Source organism: Phalacrocorax carbo, chromosome 5 (assembly GCF_963921805.1).
Source record: "Phalacrocorax carbo chromosome 5, bPhaCar2.1, whole genome shotgun sequence".
Taxonomy (NCBI): Eukaryota; Metazoa; Chordata; class Aves; order Suliformes; family Phalacrocoracidae; genus Phalacrocorax; species Phalacrocorax carbo.
In genome coordinates this window covers 30,046,813-30,070,235 of record NC_087517.1, presented here as the reverse complement: position 1 = coordinate 30,070,235, position 23,423 = coordinate 30,046,813, and the positions used below count along the sequence as shown (strand labels likewise).

The window sequence follows — 23,423 nt, the reverse complement described above, 5'->3', positions numbered from 1 at the left end:
ATGATCTTGGCTAAAAGTACGCACAGTGCATATCCTTTTTCCTGGTCCATGAATAGACTTAATTCCCAAAGAAGCAGGTGTGCTTTCTATGTCAAATACTACTTTAATGACTTTTTGTGTCACTGGTCATAGGAGACAATTTTCCCCGCAAAGCTATTGGGGAACAAAATAAAATTTTTTGTTCTCATTTTTTTCAAAATTTTCCTTTGATCAGGTCCAAATTTTATTTTGATTTTTAGTTAAACAATGTTTTTCTTTTTTCCTTTTTTTTTAAATGAACCACTCTATTGTAACACATGTTTGTTTTCTTTCACAGAGGCTTTCAGTGATGTTCAGAGCTCCGTCTACAGAACAGCCCTAAAACTACGATCCATACAAAGTTTGTGCCAGTGTTAGTAGATGAAGAGAATCTTGTGCTTTGACACAGAGAAGAATCTAAAAATTTTGTGCTGCTGTCACCATGAGTTATTATTATACTTAGCTCTCTCATTTTCCACCTCAGAATCTCAGAATGCATTATGAACGCTTAAGAGCTAGATAGTACTTCATATACAAATTGATTTTCCCCCCCTTTTGAATGTCAGTGGAAATACATTAGTAAAATTCTAAAGGCATGGGAGAATCAAATTATTATTGCAATCTGCCACACTGCTATGTAGAAATCACCACAATTATGAATCTTTATCTGTATATTATTACTCTTGTTAAATGTCAAGTTCTTGTGTTTCTTAGGAGTTATTTATTGGAAATAATTGTGGATCATTGAAAATGCATTGACAGGCATTATTGATGTGAAGAAAATAAAATATGATAGACCACAAAACCCCTGGCTAGCACTCATTCTCCCTGTCTTTGAAGTGAGTGAGAATTCTGTGCAAGCAAAGAATTATGGAACAAAACCCTGGTCACCTAGCTCGCTTTGAAATGACTGGATATAAATTCCACATTGAGCTAAAATGCATGGAAGTCTTGAATTTTCCACCTGAAACAGTCTGTTGCTGAAAATGCACAACATTGCAAGTGAGGTCTTCAGGGTAGCACAGGAAAGCTGACTAGTTTGTTGGCCTTGGCCATATTTTTTCATTTGGGTATGCTCTTCTGCGAACGTATTTAGTCTGATCTCAGCCCCAATATGGTAAATCTGCGTGGTGCTATGTGTCACAGCATGGAAGTACCAGGTCATACAGGTACTGTTTTTTGTTAGCTCTGTTGCCTAGTCTTCCATGTCTCCTCTAGGCACTTGTAACATCTGTCCCAGTTACACTACTCCTCTTTGAACACTGGTGACCAGAATTGCAGATGGGTTTCCAGGTTGAGATTCGCCAGTGTCTCACACTGATAATTTCCCATCTGTGCTGGAAGGACCAAAGGTGACATATTCTAGGTTCTCTGCTTCTTCAGCAGTCTACAAATTTTCAACCTACTACCATCTTTCTCTTCTGATGTTAATTCTAATTGATCATGCCTCTGCAGTACTGAATGTGACCGTTAAGAAGCCATAGCACTCTCTTCCCACCAGATATTAGTTGGCACATTTATAACACAGCCTGTTTGCCCTTTCTTGGCCATAGCGCCCCTCTTCTCCTTGTATTTGTGCATGAGGAGAAAAGCCTACACCAAAGCACAAATTGTTTCCACAGTCCCAGGTGAGCTTTATTTTGAAGCCCTGAATGGTGTGTAGTTTTGTACTATTTATACATAGAATGGAAGCTAGGCCCATAATTTGGATGCAGCTAACCATGCTATTTTCCTCTATCATTTGAGTGCAGTTAATCATGCTGTTTTCCTTCTCTTCCTATCTATCCCCAAATCACATCCAGGGAATTTTAGTTTAGCTGTTCTATCTTTGTAGCCTTGCAAGATTTGCTACATCCATAAACCCAGGAAGACCTTTCCCAGATTATTTCCTTTTTATGTTGCATACTGGTTTAGACTTAATTTTATCTTAGTCTTTAGCATTTAACATTTAGTCTTACCTAGGCACTTCTAATAAAAAAATGTTGAACTTCTATTCATGAAAAGGCAGGGATCCTTATTCATTTCTCCCTTCATTTTCCCACAGTGGATTTGATTGATGTTTCTCTGATTCAGCACATCCTATCAAGTGAACAGAGCCAGAGGGAAAAGCAGGTTTCTCTGAAAGTGCAGCAGATCTCTGGGATGCTGACAGAACTGTTCCAAAGGGTGAGATTAGAAAAACCAGGCCAGGTAGATCCAAGGGCTGCTGAATTCACGTTGAGCCTGCTAGGTGCCATGTTTGACAGGTAAGAGGAAGCACAAATGTAAATGCATCGCAAAGTACTGCCAGACCAAGTCTGTTTCTACCACTCTTATACCATTTCTGTACGAAACCCTCCCATTTTGACAGTATTTTGCTTGGTATACACAGTGGGAGTAGTTCAGGAATACAGTATAGGAATATGAGGCACAAAGCTTTATCAGAGAAACAGTGGTCAAATGTTTCCAAAATCACCTGGAAGTCCAGATGTCTGCCAGAACCTGCTAACTTTCTCTGTTTTACAGAGAGTAGCTCTTCTTTTGACTGCCAGGGTATTTTGATATGCTCCTGAAAAAGAATGCATATTTGCCTTTGAATGACAGTATCCTTGCACAGGTCAAGAATTTGCCAGTCACTTTTCATTATATTTTTCTCCAGCTTAAAAAGTTCATCAACCAATTCTGAAACAAAACTACTGTCTCATAACTAAGCTGATCAGCTAGCTCCTGTGAATAGCAAATAGATTCTGGGAATAATAAGGAAGTAGCTTGCAGAGTGTACTTTTCTCGTGTATTGTTTGTTAATAACTAATTAATTCACTAAAGGCAGGAGTGGTTTGTGATTGTATCAGATCTAAAAGACAAAAGCTAAGTTCATTGTAGAATTTATTCATCACGGGTGAAATTTATTCCCTTCTACATCAGAACAAAGTTTTTTACTGAAAGTGAGTGAGATGCAAGTGGTCTGCAGGACTTTTTCTGGAATTGCTGTTAATTAATAATATGATCACTGTTGCCTAAGGTGCCATGTTATGAATTTTTTTGTACTTAAAAAAATCAATTAAGGCTAAGAATAAACTGGTGTATTACAAAACAAAGCTAGAAACACCCAGAGTACTTTGTAATTTGTGTGCACGATAAGGAACCATTTAGAAGAGTCTTCTTAACAGGACTATCTTGGTCTTTTTTTTTTTTTCTATTTTCATAGGACAGTGTGTAATTTTCTTTTCGCTGTCATTTCTTTTTTAAAAAAAATTCACAAGTTTCTTACCATGTATATAGGATAGAAAAAGCTTCTTATAACTTTTTTTCTAGTCATGTTTTCTCTGTAGAGTGCCATCCTCCACTATCAACACTGGCAAGAGCACATAAGGGCTTTTCCTTGTTTATGTGGTAGCTTACTTAATAAGCTTACATAAACCATCATAAGGGTTTTTGATTGTACACTTTAGCTTTAATCTTAGACTTTTTTCTATGAAAGTTCTGGAAAAACTAAATATATTAATTAAAAATTTAGAACTTTTGACCAACAGTTTCCCATGCAGATCATACTTTAGAGACTATGTTGTAGCTTTATATTTATATTTCAGTATGCTCTGTAAAAATTTAGTTTATCTAAAGATTCTTGAAGGCGATTTTATGTAATGATATTCTGAAATATAATGCTGCTTTGCAAAAATTATATCTTAAATACAGAATTCCAGGATTTCCTGATTTATGGCTTCCAATTCACGTCTGCTTTGTCTTCACATAAATAAATGTTTTCTCATTAGGTGCCTATGTCGCAAACAGTGAAGCTGCCTGATTATATAATACAAAAACCAGATTGTAATCATGCTTTCTCTTCCCTATTTAGGAAGTCTTTCCACAAATTAAGAGCAGAATTTTTTTAGGACATGTATTGTAAATGTAAAATTATATTTTACTTGGAATGTGAGGTCTTTGAAGGAGATGCTGTCTTTTTGTTTTATGAGTGCATGTGGTCTTGAACAGTTAACTCTGTAGTTATGTTCAGTGACAAAGGGCCCTGGGCATAATATACCACTAAAATGCAACATTAGTTATACACATATAAAAGGATATGAGTTTTGAAGTTGTCTTCCAGCATAGCAATATTTTTTCCTTTGGAGGTTTTAGTTTTTACATTGTCACTGAATGTAGAGTAACTTATTTTATTTTTCTAGATCTGGAACAGGTTATATCAAAACTAGATCTGCTGCAGCTGCCCTAATTGCCCTTTCAGGAGACACTCTACTGGCCAAATACAGAGGTGAGAAACGTATGATTTTATGCACTGCCTAAAATACTGAACATCAAGAAAAATCGCCATTGTAATTTTTTTACTATAAAAGAGAATACAGTGTTGCCATGCAAAAAGTAAACTATGTTGACTGCTTAGTTGTAGAGAAAGGCTGATGCAGAAGAATACTTTTCCATCAATGTCCATAGCCAACAATGTCCGTGAAGAGTCTCAGTCATAGTAAAGTTTAAGATAATTAGAGCTTAAAAATGATGGCCAAGTTCTATTTGCCTAGCAGAAAAGAACAGAAAACCCCTAGTTTTAAATTTCATTGGATTAGAAAACAATTTTGTGTATTTGATCCAGGAAGCTTTTAGAGCTCTTTTAACATTAGACAAAATGCTTAAAGAACTAAGTACAATAGATAAAGGTAGCCCAGTGCAATGTGCAGCACAAAGATTTCTGCCTGCATTAAATGCTCAAAATGGAGAACAAATGGACCACAGGTGGCATATTGGCCTCATACTCTCCAACTGCATATTGTGTATGTCCTTCCAAATTACAGTTTGCAATTAACAATGCACAATTAAATAGGGCATATCTTGTATAAACATATTTAAATATTTTTCTTACAGCCATGAAAATGAGCTCATTGTTTTCTTCATTCTTACCTGTCTTAACTGCCAGGAATAAGGAATTGCCTTAATTTCTTTGTTTTCCTTGTCTTTCCCCTGCCTGTAGGAAGAAAGTATTGTCACAGCAGTCACTGAGTGCCTGTTAGATAGACAATAAAGGGAAACTTTGGTGAGGGATTTATTTGGCAGGCTGCAATGAGCATGTAGATCGTTTGAGAATAAACAGCTAGAAGACAACTCAGGCTCTGCCAGGATTCCAGTTTCTTTCCTCTGGTTGTTTTCAGCTTTCTTCCAGTTTTATGCTGTCCCTGATGGGAAGGTGGCCTTGATTACCCGTAGTGCCCTGAGAAGCCTACTAACAGACTTAAATCAGGTAATGCCACTGCAGTGTTGTTACACAACAGATCTTGTAGGATTATCCTAATCTAGGAGAAAAAAGCACATGGTTGGTTCATTTTTTGTTTGATTACATTCAGAGACTGAAGTCAGTAGGGCACTCTGTCACAAAGGGAGCTACCATGCAAAATGGATAAGAGAGTCATATTCTGTAGCTTTTCTCAAAGTAACCACTTGCACCAGTGCCTCTGTGCATTAATTTTGCCTGAGCTTACAGGTCTTGGGAACAGCTGCATACAGCTGTTGCTAATGTGACTCCAAACTTCAGATGTCTGCACTTCCTAGAATAGCTTGCAGTTGCAGAAAAATGCCTTAGCATACAGGTATTTCCACCTGAACTGGCACTGAAAATGGGATCTGAAAATGACCCCTGAAGTTCAAACCCAGTGTCCTTTGGTATTGTAGTATGGCAACATAGAATGTTGATCCATTTCAGTAAGTGAGCTGGAAGCAAATAATTCTGACACATACTGAACGGTGAAATTGCATACTGATGGTATGAATATGAACAGGTTTTCTTCAGAACAGTATGTAAAATGGCATTTCTATAGATGCTTCACCATCTGTGTGCTGTCACCATCTCAGCAGAGCATGATGGGAACATCTGTTTTTCATTGAGGTGTTTCTGAGCATTTCTTCTTTATGCAGATCCCAGCCATTGTGGGAGAAAGCTGCACTCTGTCTTGTGTGGAAATTGCAACTCACAGCTGTTTCCATGGCGTAAGTGAACTTCTATTGTCCTGGGAAATTATTTTGAATAGTTGGTTAAAATTGCAAGTATATTGCCATATAACACCCACCAGTATCTACTTTTAAGGGGCAAGACTGTTTGTCAGTCTTACAGTATAGGAGGATTTATATCTATAGAAAAGATGCTCAGTAAGATACTACTGAAGACTCTTGCATTATTCCAGAACCTTTGGAACCCTGTAACATCTTACATGACTAGAAAATCTATGCTAGCAGAGTCCAATATCAGAGCTTTTATTAGGAATTGTAGATGAGACGCCAGTTCTTTTCAAGTAAATGGCTGAACTTGAGATGTATTTTTTCCAGGTTCTGAGTTCAGCAATTGTTGAAGAAAAATTCCTGTCTTGGCTGAGATCGGAGCCTGCTGTTCTCCTGTGGCTCCCTACATGTTACAGATTATCAGCCACAGAAATGGTTTCTCACCACGCTAGATGTAGAGTCTGCAAAATTTTCCCTATTACAGGCCTCAGGTGCGTCAGTAATTACTGTAGTCTATAGCATCCACATATATATTTCTTGCCATTGCTTGCATACCCTACAGGCTCTAACCGCTGTATTAAGCATCAAACTTCAGAGAAAATCTAATTTAACAAGTAAGATGGGTGAAGAGAGAACCATCACAGTTGCAAATCCTACATCAATAATGTAGTGATATTACCGTTCCAAGAGACCAGCAAACAGAGATAAGCTGGTGCATAAGAAGCATATGAAGATGTAACTGCATTCTCAAAAATGGTTCTAGAACAACTCTTTCTTCCTTGGATTGAATTCTGATGCAGCAAATATATATGAAAATCATTAGTGGGTTCTGGAGAATAGTCCACTGTCATTTGGACAAAATAACTCTTGCATTCAAAGAATGCTGAGGAAAGTCATTATTCTAACAAAGGTGATTCTCTGCATTTCAGAACCCAGGGATCTGGATTTCTCAGTAATCAAGCTCACTTACACAGAGTTCTTACTTGTGGGGAAATAACTTAATCCTTCTGTTTTCCCTCACAGGTATCGCTGTCTGAAGTGCCTCAATTTTGACCTTTGCCAAGACTGCTTTTTCACTGGCCGTCTCAGCAAGCCACATAAGAGGTCACATCCTGTTGTGGAACACTGTGTGCAAGTAGAGTCCCATTTTACTGATTCATTTCCTTGTTCAAGTTCTTCATGTAGGCAAGTAGGCAGTAGACTCTTGAACTACATTGATTATGAAATTATGTGTGTACTAGCCATAATGGCTGTGACATATTAGCATTATTAATCTGGGAACAGTGAGTCAGGGACAGGAAAAAAGGGGGCTTCTAACTTTAGATGGAATGTTTTATTCTGAAATAACTGAATAGAGCCATGAAATGTCATAGTGCAAGTCCTCTTCCCGAGGAATTTTATGGCAAGTTTGACGCTTGTAGATCATCCTTAAACTTGTGGAAAGGGCCCTCAGTGTGTTCCAGTGCTCCTTCCTCCCAGTCCCAATGTGGACTCATTCAGAAATTAATCCATCCTAAAGTTGTACAAATGCCTGCTTGAAATTTCCTTTATTCCAGAGCATTTCCACTTTATTGTAAACCTTTTGGACTCATTTGTCTCTGTCAGTTAGGCTTGCAGCACAAAGAGGCAACATGGGTGCAACTAAGCTCACCTACTTAGGCTCCACTACAGGCGCAACCTGTGCTTCCATCACACTAGTGGTGAAGTACAACACTGAGAATTTTTATTTGGAAGATCAGCTTCTCCTTTGAGCAGGAGATTCCAGATCTTTGCCAGAGCACCAGAGAGATTTTTTTGTGGATCTATATAACAGTATCTTCTTATGTTCCAGTAAATGAGCTGAAAAGCACCCGTGAAAGTTTCCCTAGTAAGCTGTCCTTCATGGTCTCCTTCCTGAAACCCTGCATTTAACATGAAAGATATCTGGGTAGCCAGTGTCTGCACCAAAACTAAAGAATGTTAGTTAGACTGCTCTTGCAGTCACCCTTTGTCGGGGGAACATTAAACTGTAGCCACTTCATTGCTCTCTTTCTGGAAACCAAACCTTATTGCTAACACTGTGAGAAACTGTATCTGGATGCTCGGTATCTGCATTAAAAGTAACAGATAGATGTTCATTCCTCCAAATATTCTTCCTCATCCTCCATCTGTAAGAAAGTAGGAGAATCAAATGGCAACTGATGTCCTCATGTAGAGATTTCTAATAGAGACATTAAAAATCAGTGTGAGTGAGAGTGTGTGGATGTGGAAGCACCAGAAGGAAGGGCAGGAGGTATATAACAAGGCAGGAGTTTATGCTGGCCAGCAAGATCACAGCACTTCCATACACAGCTTCTCAGGACAACCAAATCAGGAAAACAAAAGGTAGCCTGAAACAAAGGACAAACTGCTGTTTGAAGATGCCATCACAAGAGATGATGATGTGAAGGTAAAGAGCAAGACCTATATGTATAAGACAGCCAAATAAGGAGATAAAAGATCACAATCACTGCCAGCTCCTAAAGGAGCTAAAGACACATCCAAAAACTAGCGCATGGGCACACTAAGAGGAACCCAGGAGGCTTAAGAAGAACTGGCATCTCTTGTCCTCCATGTCACTGTAAGTCATCATGGCTGCACCATGTGTATACACACACCTTGGTGTGTTAATCCTGGAAAGACTACTTGGACACAGGTATGTTAGTGCTTGTGACTGAGTGAATGTGAGTGAGTGAAATCAGTTTTGTTTCAAAATTAAGCCCCCTTCCTCTCCTATACTGTCTGACATTGAGCTTTCCCACATTGTTGCTGCAATAATGCAACTGGATCACTGAACTTAGGTTTCCTTTATGTAGCCCTACTCTAACACTAATCCTGTAAATATTACTTTTGTAGTCAAAATCTATACAAAAATTAAAAAGATAAGGTACTCGCTATGATAGATACCATTTTTATATCCTTTGTGTGGGACATAAAAGAATCAGTATTGAGCCACTTTTCCCATACCTTTCACTCTTAGCAGATGCTGTCCTTCGCTGGATAAGTTTTCACATTGTCTTTATCAGGGAGTGGGCTGCTGCTATTTTAAATATCAGCACTGTTTTTCCTTACCATGCTGACACCTTGTGGTAATGTCATTATGATGTTGAGATATGACTAGGGGGCATGCTGTAGGTTTTTTGTGTTTTCCTGCTCCGTCTGCCAGGGCTCACCCGGTGGCTTGCAGCAGTCACTTCGTGGGGCAGAATTGGTTTGTGTCCTCCGATAATACAACTACTGAGCTTAGTCATGCTTGAGCCTGACACTGCTGTGGCAAAAGGAAGTGCGGTTTTTACTGTATTGTATGAGAGGAGGACATGAGGCACAGAAGGCTGTATCTATGAACACATCATACAAGTATAAAAGTACTTATTCCAATTGATCAAGAGGGAACTTAGATACTAGTTGGGCAGAATTATTGTTGTGGCTGTGAGCTTAATAATTTTAACTGCCAAAAATCTGTGTTAGGCATTTCCAGGCTGCCTGAATTTGGCCCAGGCAGAGTGTTTGCTCACCTAACAGAACTGGAAATGCTCTTGCCTGCATCATCATCCACCTCAGCTCCCCTTCTAGGGCTCAGACAGCAGCCATCAGCTTCTTCAGTTGTTGAACAGGTGGACCTTTGCTTTCTCATGTCTTCCTTTTGCCTTGGACTGTTTCTACTTCTGGTCAGCATCTGCTTGAAAATTCACTCCATTCTTTATTATCCCTCATTCCAACAGATGTCAGCAAAGGCGAATGCAAAGCACTTCCTCCACACAATCAAGAACAACCTCTTTCAAGAGCGCTGCAGAAGAAAGGAGGCTCAAAGAAGGAGGGCTCTGGAGCTAGTAGAGGAGAGGCACTTCCATGTTCATGAAAAGACTTTGTGAGTTTCTGTTTCAAATGAGTTTGTAATCTCTGAATAATGTGTCAGGCTGTGGGATATTGCTTGAGTACGTCCTTTGCGTAAGTGATTTTGTTACGACAGACACCGTGTCATGATATTTCCATTAAAAAGGGAAAGCGTAAGTGGGAAGTTGCTGCACATTGTTCTGTAGCTTAATCATGATTACTATGCTGACAACCTAATGACCAGTTGTCTTATAAAATATAACATGGTTGTGTCTTCCTTCCCTCCTTCCTTATGTCATCTCTTTCTCTCCTTGCCATTTCTTATGCTCAGTCTAGGGTCAAGCTCTGCAAATATTTAGTACCTGTCACAATTGCATGGGTTTTTAAGCATCTCCTCTGTCAACAAATTCATTGGAAATGAACTATGAATACTTGCCACATGTGACCCATGGTGCGGTCACCGACAGTCATTCTACTCAAGTCCTGCTGAATTGCAGTCCTGTGGGATTACTCACAATAGTGAGTAGCTGATCTCACCATTCTAGTTCTTTCAGATCAGTTCTGTTTTGTCTGCTTTTAATTAACATGTAAATTCATTACTGTATTTCCACTGATCACAGTGGTTAATAATGAGCAGTGGAGATCGTGTTGTGATTTTCCCTATAGTTTCTCCTTCCTTTCTCTGGGATTTTGGTTGATATTTAGGTGTAGAAACTGAAAGGAATGATTATATGAGATATGCTCTACAAATGGTAAGATTCCTTCTTAGCTGTATAAAGACGTAGCGACTCTCTTGGGTCTCACATGTTCTCCAAATGGGGCTTCAGTGAGACTAGAATAGGGAAAAATGGTTACTCCTCTCTAAAAGAATTCATTTCATCCTTGTGCAAAGGAGGAGAAGAATCTGTTTATAAAACTTGGTTGTGCTACACTGCTAGATAAGTACATTGTTATTAGAAACCAATTTGTTATATACAGTAAGGCTAATGGATGATAGTTACAGCAATTATCATGGAGAATATTATTTCAGTGGTTTTTTTAGAATGTGGTGAAATGCAAAATGCTTGTATTCAACAGCAAAAAATATTTCTCCATTTTGAATGTCATTTAATTCTACAGTAAGCAATCAAGATTCCTCTGTAATTCTGTGGGGTTTTGCTTACCTAAATCTTGGGTAGCAATAAGAGCAAGAACAATTTGTAGTTGCTGTTACAGGTGGCACTGTGGGGCTGATAGGTATCTGGGCTTTTCGTAGCATAGAATGGGCTGAACAGGAGGATATCTGGCCCTTTGCTAGATTTTTGTAGTTGAATTTCCCAATATATTTAGCTCTTTGCTAAAGGAAGCAAGAGAAGCAGCAAATTGCACTGGTACTAAATGGGTGGAAAGAAGACCCTGTTGTTGAGATTCTGTTGAAAGAATGGAATTTGTTTTCAGGAATTTCATTCTTTCAGCCAAAATATACTAGCAGGCATAATTAAACCATACTTCTTGCTTAGTCAGTAGCATAGCTGTCTGTCTGTGCCTTAATTTTATTTTGATCTTTCTGGATACCAAAGCCATATAAGGCTTGATCCCTTTTCTACTCATTATTTCTCTGTTGGCATACAGTCCTCCTGCAGAACACAGTGCTTCACCACTACCTGGGCCTGAAAACCTGTCTGTCCCAGTGGACAGGCCTGTCCTGGAGTCACCCAAGTTCATATTTGAAAACAGAACTGTAATGCAGAAGAGTGAGAATAACAGCAAGACACCAGAGCAAGGCAAAACAAAAGCTCAGGTGAGCAAAAACACGAAGCTGAAATGGTGCTAAAGCTGTGAAGGAGACCTACCAAGTTAACTATCTAATTGCCTTCTAATTGCCAATTAAAAAGAAATGTAACAGACAGCTTCACCTTTCTGTTAATTTCTCATTTATGGAAAAAAACATGGAATCTGAAAACTTAGTGAGGCTTGAGATTGATACCTCCCAAGATTAGTAAGTAACTCCTTGATTCCATGACCTTCAGAAGCATTTGTAAGAATATTTGCTCTGTTACTTTTTTTTGAGTTGTCATACAGTAGCACATTAAAGACTAAGACTGGAGTCCTCTCTCTATTCTGACAGTAAAAAATGCCATCATGTCCTTCTACTGTAGGGAAATACCAAGGAAGGATGCCTTAATTCTTATTAGGCTCAGGTCATTTTTGTCACCATGGCAATAGCAAGAGGACAGAATGGGCCCTTCTTAAGGACAAACCCAGAGTAGTGTCCACTCCAACTAAAACAGTTCATGCATAAAAGCTCTCCACTAATCCATTTCCAGGTTCCCAGCATAGAAATAATGCTAGAGGAGTCGGTAGGACAGTGTAGACAAAAATAAGTACATAGCAGTTTTTTGTTTCTATATTTATTTGAGAGGTCGGTAGCTCTTGCACATAGTCAGAATATAGGGAACATTGGGTTGTGTTCAAACCAGTTTGTGTCATCTGCTCATCTTGTTCTTCCCAGAAGCCAAGGGTGCAGTAACTGAGAACTAGCCTGTGTGTGTAACGTCACTCCTTTGGCTGCTACTCCTGTGCTGTCTTTTAGGACTCTGCTGCCCAGCTCGAGTTACAGTGCCAGTCAGCACGTATCTGCAGGAGAAGTTGTGGGCAGATATTGCTGAAGCATATAATTTTGATGGCTGGCATTTGTCATTTTAGAAGACAGCAAAATGGGACTTGCGTCCCTGTAGTGGGATTTTGTCACATGCATTGCTGTCTTGTTCATTTTCTTTCTGGGTTGAGAATTCTTTTTGAGCCTCCTGGGGGCCATCACAAGTCAATTGAAGCACGTGATTGGGAAAAGCCAACATGGCTTCACTAAAGGCAGATCGTGCTTGACAAACCTGGTGACCTTCTATGACAAAGTGACTTGCCTGGTTGACACGGGGTGGGCGGTGGACATTGTCTACCTGGACTTCTCCAAGGCCTTTGGTACGGTCCCCCACAGCCTCCTCCTGCAGAAATTAATGCATTATGGCCTAGAGAAGTGGTCTGTGCAGTGGGTGGGGAACTGGCTGACAGGCCGCACCCAAAGGGTGGTGGTAAATAGCTCTTTCTCAAACTGGCAACATGTCACTAGTGGAGTCCCCCAGGGATCGATATTGGGCCCAATGTTATTCAACATCTTTATAAGTGATCTGGATAATGGCATCAAGTGTAGCCTGATGAAGTTTGCTGATGACACCAAGTTGAGTGGGGAATTAGACACTCCAGAAGGGAGAGCTGCTCTGCAGGGAGATCTGGATAGGCTGGAAGAGTGAGCCAGCAAGAACCTTATGAAGTTCAGCAAGGACAAGTGTAAGGTCTTGCACCTGGGAAAACATAATCCAGGAGTGCAGCACAGACTGAGATCCACCTGGCTGGAGAGCAGCTCTGTGGAAAGGGACCTGGGGGTCCTGGTGGACAGAAAGCTCAATATGAGCAAACAGTGTGCTGCTGCGGCCAAGAAGGCCAACAGGGTGCTGGGTTGCATCAAAAAGGGCATCGCCAGCAGAGAGAAAGAAGTCACTATCCCGCTCTACTCAGCGCTTGTCAGGCCACACCTGGAGTACTGTGTACAGTTCTGGTCCCCGCTGTACAAAAAGGATGTGGACAGGCTGGAAGGGGTCCAGAGAAGGGCCACCAAGATGATCAAAGCATTGGGAAGCCTGCCATATGAGGATAGGCTGGGAGAACTGGGTTTGTTCAGCCTTGAGAAAAGGAGGCTCAGAGGGGATCTCATCACCGTGTACCAGTACTTAAGGGGTAGCTACAAAGAAGATGGAGACTCCCTTTTTACAAGGAGTCACATGGAGAGAACGGGGAATGGACACAAGTTGCTCTTGGGGAGATTCCGATTGGACACAAGAGGTAAATTTTTCACACTGAGGGCAGTCAACCATTGGAATAATCTCCCCAGGGAAGTGGTTGACTCGGCCACGTTGGACACCTTCAAGAGTCTTCTGGACAGGGTGCTGGGCCATCTTGTCTAGCCTGCGCTCTTCCTGGAAAGGTTGGACTAGATGATCCCTGAGGTCCCTTCCAACCTGTGATTCTGTGAAAAAAGGCAGGGAAAAAAGAGATTGTTATGTCTTGTCTTATGCTGTCTGTTTTGATGTGAACCTTTACATTTTTTATGCTTTCTGTAGAGATGAGTGTGGATTTTGAAATCCATTTTACAAGTCCTGTATATTAAATGCTTACATGGTCCCATAGTTGCCTTAAGACAAAGTAATAAACCTGAACATCTATAACGTTTGTGGCAACAAATGTTGCCACCTTCAAACTAAATAATAATTGAAGAGATGGTTATCGTGCATGAGATGGGAAGGTTTCTCCACACCTGTCCATGTGACTGGGACATCTGCCTCTTGGTCAGCATGTATGGGAGGTGATGCTTATAGGCTGCTGTTGTCTGTTTCTGCCATGGCACTGGGAGTATATGAGTAGACAGTCAGAAACAAGTTCAAATGAGCAAACACCCAGATACAGTACTGTCTGCCCTCCTTCCATACAGGCCAAGAGATTTGCTTTTATACCAAAAGTCTTGCATCATACAGAATGTCTGATGACCTTGAAAAGCATACTTTAGCTAGAAGAGAATTTTGGGAGGACAGGTATTAACTTTAGAGATGTAGGAAGTTGGACTATGCTATGTCCATTCCAAAAAGTGATACTAGATATAAATCTGTGTCTGACATGTCTTCCTAGAGCTTAATAAGAGAAACGTTATGTGTATTATTACCCTAGGATGTTGAGACCCTCAAGGTTTGAATATGGAATATACTTTGTGAAAAGATGCACTCATCAAGACTGTAATACTCTATTTTTTCTTGAAAGGGGTCATATATCACTTTAGTAATAAAAAAACCCCATGAGATTGAGCTTTCGGCACAATTGTTTATATAACTAACTGTCGTAAATGCAGGTTTGTGGATATGGCCGACTACACCAAATTGTCACAAATATAACCTTGTGTATCCTGCCAACTACCCCAGATTTGTCAGGAATATTATACTGATTTCCAACATCTTATCGTGCAGATTATTTTGATGTTGCTTAAAAAGATGCAGACCATAAGTCCAATAATAGCTTTTAATAGAATCCATTAGCTTCGACGTCCTGGGGACCCAGCTCTTAGTCTCATAATTTCCTCACAGCCCTGATTCCAGCCCATCTTATACCATGCCTCTAAAGCAGCTTACCTGGAAAGTGTTTGCCTCCCTAACTTCTGGGCTACTGTCCCCTGCGTGGCCCAGACACTGCTCCTTCCATTCAAAGACCAGGAGTTTCTCCTCTCTTCTACATTCAGTCTGTCTCCCTCCATCTCCTTGCCCCAAAGCAGTTGTGTGACTTGGGACTGTTCCCAAATCAGAATATTCCATTTTGCAGAAATTCCAGGGAATGAGGTTTTTGTTCTAATTTAAAACAAAACAAATTCTCATACAGTTAGAATTTGTCATAGGACAAAGAATTCGTTCTATAAATTTTCCAGGTGTTCTAATAGCCATTAGAAATATTTTAATGCATCAGTTGATTGCAAACAGTTACATAAAAGAGGTTAACTGGTAAATCTGTAAAACAGACCAAATCCCAAATTTACCATGCCCTCTTATAGCAAAATTTGCATAGAAAACAAAATGTTCTTGGTGATGAAGTTATGAACAGATACTTTTGTCTTTTTTTATTACAGGCAATAGCTTATTTTGAAGCAGATGTGTTAAAAATGCACGAATCCATCAAAAGCATTCACAATGAGATCAGGTAGGTAAATGCAGTAATACAATGACTGAAGACTGGTGGGCAACGCTGCTCTGGTGAAGAGCTAGAAGACAAATTATTTTTCCATACTTTAGGGATTTTGAGGTTAAAAAAAGAAATCCTATCAAATGGGGATGAATGATAAAAACTCAGCAACAAAAATTGTAAATGAAGATCACTTGAAAAATGCTTGCTTTCGTCAGCATTTCTGCAATTGTTTATTTACATTTCTAGAAGTCATTTTTAAGGGAAAAAATGTTCATTCGCATAAAAATATCAGAATAACATACTTTTTCAAATTTTTCTCTGAGTAAGGTTAATCAAAACAAATTTCATAGTTCACATGAAGTTTTTAAATCAAGGTAGGATATCTTTCTTAAAAATATGCTGCAAGTCAAATAGAGACTACAGGCTTAATACAGTAACTAGTGGTAAAAGTTCCACAACTTAGATTATCACAGAAGTCCCTTCTGATATTCAAACCTTTGACAGAATAAAACATTAATTCCTAAACTACAAATTCCTTGGGTGGGTGGTTTGTTTGTTTGGCTGGGGTGTTGGTGTATGGGCAACCATGCTTACCTGTTTCACTTTTGCTTTCCCCTCCTTCATTTTTGTAGTTCTATATGAATGTGCTGTAGATATAATCATGTCTGTGACCACTGAAACCAATGGAATTACAGCAAAGTGTAGAATTTGATCCTGAATCTACTCTCTCTATTTTCTTCAGTATGTTCAGTTCCCTCTGTTGCTGTTTTGTTTCATTCTAATAAGTCAATGTACAATTACTGCTCCAAATTCACACAAGGGCACTCCAAGACTCGAGCAAAATAATTGCATTTTCATTGTAGGTCTGTGTCCTTACCTCATTCTCTGTTCTCACATGGGAAAATAAAGAGATACGGTGTCATGGTTTAACCCCAGCTGGCAACTAAGCACCACACATCTGCTCTCTCATTTCCCCCGGTAGGATGGGGAAGAGAATCAGAAGGGTAAAAGTGAGAAAACTTGAGGGTTGAGGTGAAAACAGTTTAATAGGTAAAGGAAAAGCTGTGCACACAAGCAAAGCAACAAAAGGAATTTATTCACTCCTTCCCATCAACAGGCAGTTGTTCAGTCATCTCCAGGAAAGCAGGGTTCCATCCCATGTAACGGTTACTTGGGAGGACAAATGCCATAACTCCAAACATCCCCTGCTTCCTTCTTATTCCCTCAGCTTTTATTGCTGAGCGTGACGCCGTATGGTATGGAATATCCCTTGGGTCAGTTGGGGTCAGCTGTCCTGGCTGTGTCCCCTCCCAGCTTCTTGTGCACCCCCAGCCTGCTTGCTGGTGCGCTGGGGTGCGAAGCAGAAAAGGCCTTGGCTCAGTGTAAGCACTGCTCAGCAGTAACGAAAACATCCCTGTATTACCAACACTGTTTTTAGCACAAATCCGAAACATAGCCTCATACTAGCAACAATGAAGACAATTAACTCTATCCCAGCCAACATCAGCACATATGGCAAAGATATTCAGCTTTTGTTTAGATTAGCAATAGTTGAGAGGATATCTGCGAAGTCTTCTCCCAAAATACTGCATCACCCTCTGACCCAGACCTTGTCATATAACTAGATGAATGAATCACATTACTCATGTTGCCATAAGCTGCTGTAAGTAGTTTGCTTCTAGGCAGAGGGATGCTATAATGTCTCTCGTGTTGCAGCCACCTTTGTGGGAGGGGTAAAACTCCAAAATGCAAAGCTCAGTCCTGGCCACAGTTCTACTCAGCATCTTTCCTCATCTAGAACACTCCCGTTCTTGCTAATACCATGGATAAAGCCCAGTTTTTTAAATACTGGCCTCAAACCCCAAAGCTGACAAAAATTTCCTGAACTGACAAAGAGGAGAAAGTTTGTGCTACCTTGTTTGCTGTTTTCCATGACTGCATATATTTGTGTGTGTGCGCTCTAGCAAAATTCCCACCCTCGTGTGTCCTGGCAGGTACATGAAGAAGCAGTTCAACAAATGGAAGGGCAAAATGCAATTCCTTCACAACTGCCAGGAAGACAAAAGCTGCAAAATAGAGGCAAATCTCCAAAGCCTGAGAGCAAGCCATGAAAACCTACAAATGAAGCTACAGCAAATAAAGCAAGAATTAAAGGTATGGTGATAAATATCCTAAGAATCTTCACTGCTTTGGGCAATTACTGAACATCAACTACTCCTTTTCCTGCAGACACCACTCTTGATACTATTTCATGCACCTTCCACTTGTCTGCTCAGTCATCTTATGTTCTTGTCTTCAGTGAAAGCAGATAGCCTCTTTGCAGCAGCCTCTTTGTCATTCTGTATATATTTAGCATCTAGCACAGATATCCATGTGTAGGATGTTTAATACTACTGCAGTGAAAATAATGAGAGGATATTCCAATAAGAGTGAGAACATGTTTCCAAAAGACGTGTTGCATATACTTCATTGCAGTCTTTTCTTAAAAAAAGAATCCTGTGTTGGTGTTGAATAAATAAAACACTCTTGTCATTCCTAATTGCTGTCTTGTACTGGGATGTAATACAGACATCTTACAGAAAATATTTTGTTTCTTTTCAGTCGTATTGACTCTTATTCATTTAAAGCAACTCTGATGTTCTAAAAAGGCCCTTATTTCACAAGGAATGCATATAGATTTGCCACCTACAGCATTTTTGTAGCATTTTCTGCAATGCTCTTTTTAGAGTGTTTTTCAGGGATGGTCAAACATAGAGGAAAGCCAGACACATCTACAGTGCACACCTGGTCAGCTTTATATCACTTACACATGGAGTCTGATATGACCTGGCATGTCATACCGTCCTGTGTGTATGCTGTGACACTGGCCTGTCCACACATGCAGGACTGGCTGCACACACACAGCTAAGTGTCCAGGGCATGCACAGTCTGCTCAGTGCATCCCAATTACATCAGACTTGGAATTCATGCAGTGGATAGTATTTGTCATCATAGTTCTGTCTAGAAAATTCCAAGTACAACTGTGACATTGACAACCAACCTAATTTTGGAATTTCAGATGTTAACAGGTGTGAGGTGTTTGATATGTGTTTAATAGACACATTTTTTTCCCTTAGTTTAATTCTTTTAGAACAATTTTCCTGCAAATTTACTCTTGGAACATTATTATTCCCACTTTTCAATGGCATTAAGGCATGTGAAGTCTTCAGTCTGGAATTGTGGAAAAATGGCCACATAGATTTGTCCAAACTGAAAAACAATGTTTCATTTTATTGGGGGAAAATATTTTATAGGTGAAAAGAATTGGTTTAGTTCAGCAGAAATTAAAAAAAAAATTATTCTGACCCCAAATTATTTTCCTATTCTACTACTACCAGCAAAGCAAAATATCAACTATTTTCACAATGTAGTTTCTGTGTTTTGTCTATTGTAGAAAATGTTACAGTCACCAGAGGATCCTTTTGCACAGAGCCAGAATATGCTGCCAAGAAATCCACATGTCCTGCTGGAAAGGAGAATGCAGGGTCAATTAAATCCTGACCAAATAAGGCCTACTTCCAGAACATGTGCAGACTGGAAATCTTTGAATCCCCCCAACTCTGCAAACAGAGAGCAGGATTTACAGACACCTGAGGTTCCTGCTGTAGTGGATTTTATGTTCTCAGAAGACCCACTGGAGTCAGTGTCCCTGCAGAGCAACAGACCTTTTATGGGACAGTATGAAAAAGCAAAAGAGAATCAGACATATCTGCCTGAATTGACAGAAAACTCCCTCAGTGGCATCATGAGGAATACAGTTTTTACTCCCACTGCAGTACAGATACCACCTGACGAGAAGGAAGTCAGTGAGGAAGTGGAACTGCAGCAGCTAGTGATGAAACTGAAGGATACATTGTCGTTCCAAGCCCAACCAGGTACATGTTCTCCCAGTTATCTTGACATTGTCTTCTCACCTTCATCCAGTTTACTGTCTAATATTGTTCTTAATCATTTAACCCTGAGAGGAAATTCAGAATCTTGTCTTTGACTTCTAGAAGTACCCCAGCTCTATCCTATAAAGTAGAACAAATTCCTGTAAGGTAGAATATCCTAACAAACAAGGAAGGACTGGCTGAGGATGTGAGAGTTAGGGGTAGCTTTGGTGACCATGAGATGGTCGAGTTTGGGATACCGCGAGGTAGAAGCAGGGCTGTGAGTCCATTTACAACCCTGGACTTCAAGAGGGCCAACTTTGGCCTCTTCAAAGACCTGCTAGGAGGAATCCCATGGACTAGGGCTCTGGAAGGCCGGGGGGGTCCAAGAGAGCTGGACAGTATTCAAGGACCACTTCCTCCGAGCTCAAGATTGGTACATCCCCAGGAGAAAGAAGTCAGGCAGAGGAGCCAGGAGACCTGCGTGGATGATCAAAGAGCTTCTAGAGAAAGTCAAAGGGAAAAAGGAGGTTCACAGTATGTGGAAAAAGGGACTGGCCACTTGGGAAGAATATAGGAATGTTGTCAGGGTGTGCAGATGCGACAAGGAAGGCTAAGGCCCACTTGGAATTAAATCTGGCTACGCATGTCAAAGATAACAAGAAGGGCTTCTTCAAATACATCAGCAGCAAAAGGAAGACTGGGGATACAGTGGGCCCACTCCTGAGCAAGGAAGGGGCCCTGGTAACGCAGGATGCAGAGAAGGCGGAGTTAATGAATGCCTTCTTTGCCTCGGTCTTTACTGCTAAGGCTGGCCCTCGGGCATCTCAGCCCCCAGAAAAGAGAGGACAAATCTGGAGAAAGGCAGGCTTACCATCAGTTGAGAAAGGCTGGGTCAGAGATCACCTAGGCAAACTGGATCCTCACAAATCCATGGGCCCCGATGGGATGCACCTGTGCGTGATGAGGGAGCTGGTGGATGATCTTGCTGAGCCACTCTCCATCATCTTTGAAAGGTCATGGAGGACAGGAGAGGTGCCTGAGGACTGGAGGACAGCAAATGTCACTCCCATCTTCAAAAAGGGCAAGAAGGAGGACCTGGGGAACTACAGGCCGGTCAGCCTCACCTCCATCCCCGGAAAGGTGATGGAGCAGTTCATCTGGGAGGTCATTTCCAGGCATGTAGAGGACAAGAAGGCTATCAGAAACAGTCAACATGGATTCACCAAGGGAAGATCATGCCTGACCGACCTGATAGCCTTCTATGATGGTGTGACTGGCTGGGTCAATGAAGGGAGAGCAGTGGATGTTGTCTATCTTGACTTCAGTAAGGCATTTGACACTGTCTCCCATAGCCTCCTCACAGGCAAGCTAAGGAAGTGTGGGTTGGATGAGTGGACAGTGAGGTGGATAGAGATACTGGCTCAACAACAGAACTCAGAGGGTCATGACCAATGGAGCAGAGTCTGGATAGAGGCCTGTCACTAGTGGTGTTCCCCAGGGGTCTGTGCTGGGTCCAGTCCTATTCAACATATTCATCAATGACCTGGATGATGGGATAGAGTGTAACCTCAGCAAGTTTGCTGATGATGCCAAGCTGGGAGGAGTAGCTGATATGCCAGAAGGCTGTGCTGCCATTCAATGAGACCTGGACAGGCTGGAGGGCTGGGCTGAGGAGAACCTGATGAAATTCAACAAGAGCAAGTGCAAGGTCCTGCACCTGTGGAGGAACAACCCCATGCACCTGTACAGGCTGGATGCTGAACTACAGGAAAGCGGCTCTGTTGGGAAGGACCTGGGAGTGCTGGTGGACAGCAAGCTGGCCATGAGCCAACAATGTGCCCTTGTGGCCAAGAAGGCCAACGGTATCCTGGGATGCATTAAAAGGAGTGTGGCCAGCAGGTCGAGAGAGGTTATCCTCCCCCTCTACTCTGCCCTAGTGAGACCACGTCTGGGGTACTGTGTCCGGTTTTGGGCCCCCCCCAGTTTAGAATGATGTGGAACTGCTCGAGCAAGTCCAGCGGAGAGCTACCATCATGATTAGGCGCTGGAGCGTCTCCCATAAAAAGGAAAAGGCTGAGAGACTAACGTTGGACTACTTTGAAACAGTATGAGTCAAGGAATATAAGAGGAAAACAGTCTCAGCAGTCAATTAAGGAGCAAACTTATACTGGTGAAGGCACAGGTGATCTTTGCTGTTGCCACTTCTGTGACACTGGAAACGCTTCCAGAAGTACAAAATCCCTATGTAATCAATGGTCTTACACAGCGGAGCTTTGTTCAACAGTCAGGATGCCTCACTTTTGATAATGATAATGTAATAAGGACAATGAATAAAAAACCTTCTGTTTCTACAGGGTTATGTTTAATTAGAGATTTATAAAGTTTTTCAGGGCTCTGGCAGCATCCAAATGCTTTGAAAGACTTAAAATCTGTTCTACTTTTCAGCTCAACAGTCTGCTTTGCAGCAGGAGTTCTTCTCTACAGCTGAATATGTTTGCAGATCCTTTTCTGACCTCATCAACCAAGTAACTTCACAAGCTTGTAAATGATGGAAACTACCATTCACCTTACAGCTTTGCTGAACTATTGAAGGTAATTGATGCCATGTCAGACTCTTTAAAGTGTCTCAGGTGTTGCCTGTAATAACCCAACATTACAGATTTCCACATTTACTGACTTCATCAGGAACCATAAATAGTGTTAGAAAATGATGTTCCTTTTCTATTGGTTGTTTACAGCTCCTGTGCAGGAGATGTTTGCCCAGCTGATAAAAATCATCATCTCTTCATTAATGTTACACAGGCTTTCACAGCTGTCCTGCCCTGTCCTCTCTTGTTACTGCTGTGTAATTGGTAATGGCTTGTGTTTCAGGAACATTTATTCTTTATATGAGAGTTGGCTTGAGTCAGCTGGTTTCAGTGATGTATTTTCTATCACATCATTTTTTCTTAGACTAAAGGAAGGAATAAGTTCTTAACTGTCTGAATTCTCAATACTTGATATTTAAATATTCATATTTTTCCAAACTACTGAATTCATATTTAAAGGAAAAGATGCTTTGAACATTTAAAGGAATTTTATTGCTTTAGAAGAGCCTTTCCATTATTAACTTATGCATTAGTATAGAACAGTTAATAAGAATGTAGTGTTTCATATAGGATGGCTAATAAGAAGGTAATTTTACCTGCAGCATCTAAAATGTGAGAAAAAGAAATTTTTCCTTGGTTACTAGTACTTTTTATTTGATGGAACATATCTAAAACTTCCAGAATATTAAAAATACTTACCAAGCCTGTACACACGTGTATGGGCATACATATGCATGTAAGTAAACGTATAAGCTACACAGTTTGTAAACAGATAGATGATTGGCTGTAGGTAGCAGGCGGTACTTGCTGAAGCTGATTACAAAGCATCTAGTAGGCATCAGCACAGAAACAGCTGGGTTTGAAGAAAAAGGAAGATATCACACAAAAGAAACATTGCATACTGTTTCGATCCATTCATACTACAGTCTAGCGTCATTTATTACAATGATGGGTGCCTGAAGGCCCTAGAAAGAATTTAGATAATTCCTAGAAGAAAAATAATAGATGCTCAATGTTTTCCTTTCATTGCTTATTGTTTGCGACGTTTCTTACAGCAGTGCAACTCAGTGAGACATGTTTGTATAGTCTGGTGATAGCATCATCAAATGCGTGTTGCTTTAGTGACAGCAGTTCTGAAGGTTGAGATAATGGGTTAAGGTACGGCATGTTAATGATTTGCATGTTATTATCAGATGTTGTACTTCTTTGAATTGTTAAGTGACAACGTGAACTAATGGTAAAAGTACCAAGTGTTGATATGCCGTGGTCAAGTTACTTCCTTAGAATTGTGCTGTATCTCTTGTTGATGACAGCAAGG

The 23,423-nt window shown here is 40.6% G+C and overlaps 1 protein-coding gene across 1 annotated transcript; it reads left to right on the top strand.

The window, feature by feature from the left end:
* Positions 1–102: 102 nt before the first annotated feature.
* Positions 103–22,066, top strand: DYTN (dystrotelin). The gene is made up of 13 exons (XM_064453322.1): positions 103–391; positions 2,063–2,264; positions 4,182–4,267; positions 5,157–5,245; positions 5,917–5,988; positions 6,325–6,488; positions 7,021–7,132; positions 9,738–9,883; positions 11,461–11,629; positions 15,548–15,618; positions 17,598–17,757; positions 19,037–19,517; positions 21,963–22,066. The coding sequence occupies exons 1-13, from the start codon at positions 247–249 to the stop codon at positions 22,064–22,066; spliced, it is 2,001 nt and encodes a 666-aa protein (XP_064309392.1). The 5' UTR covers positions 103–246.
* The last annotated feature ends 1,357 nt before the right edge of the window (positions 22,067–23,423 follow it).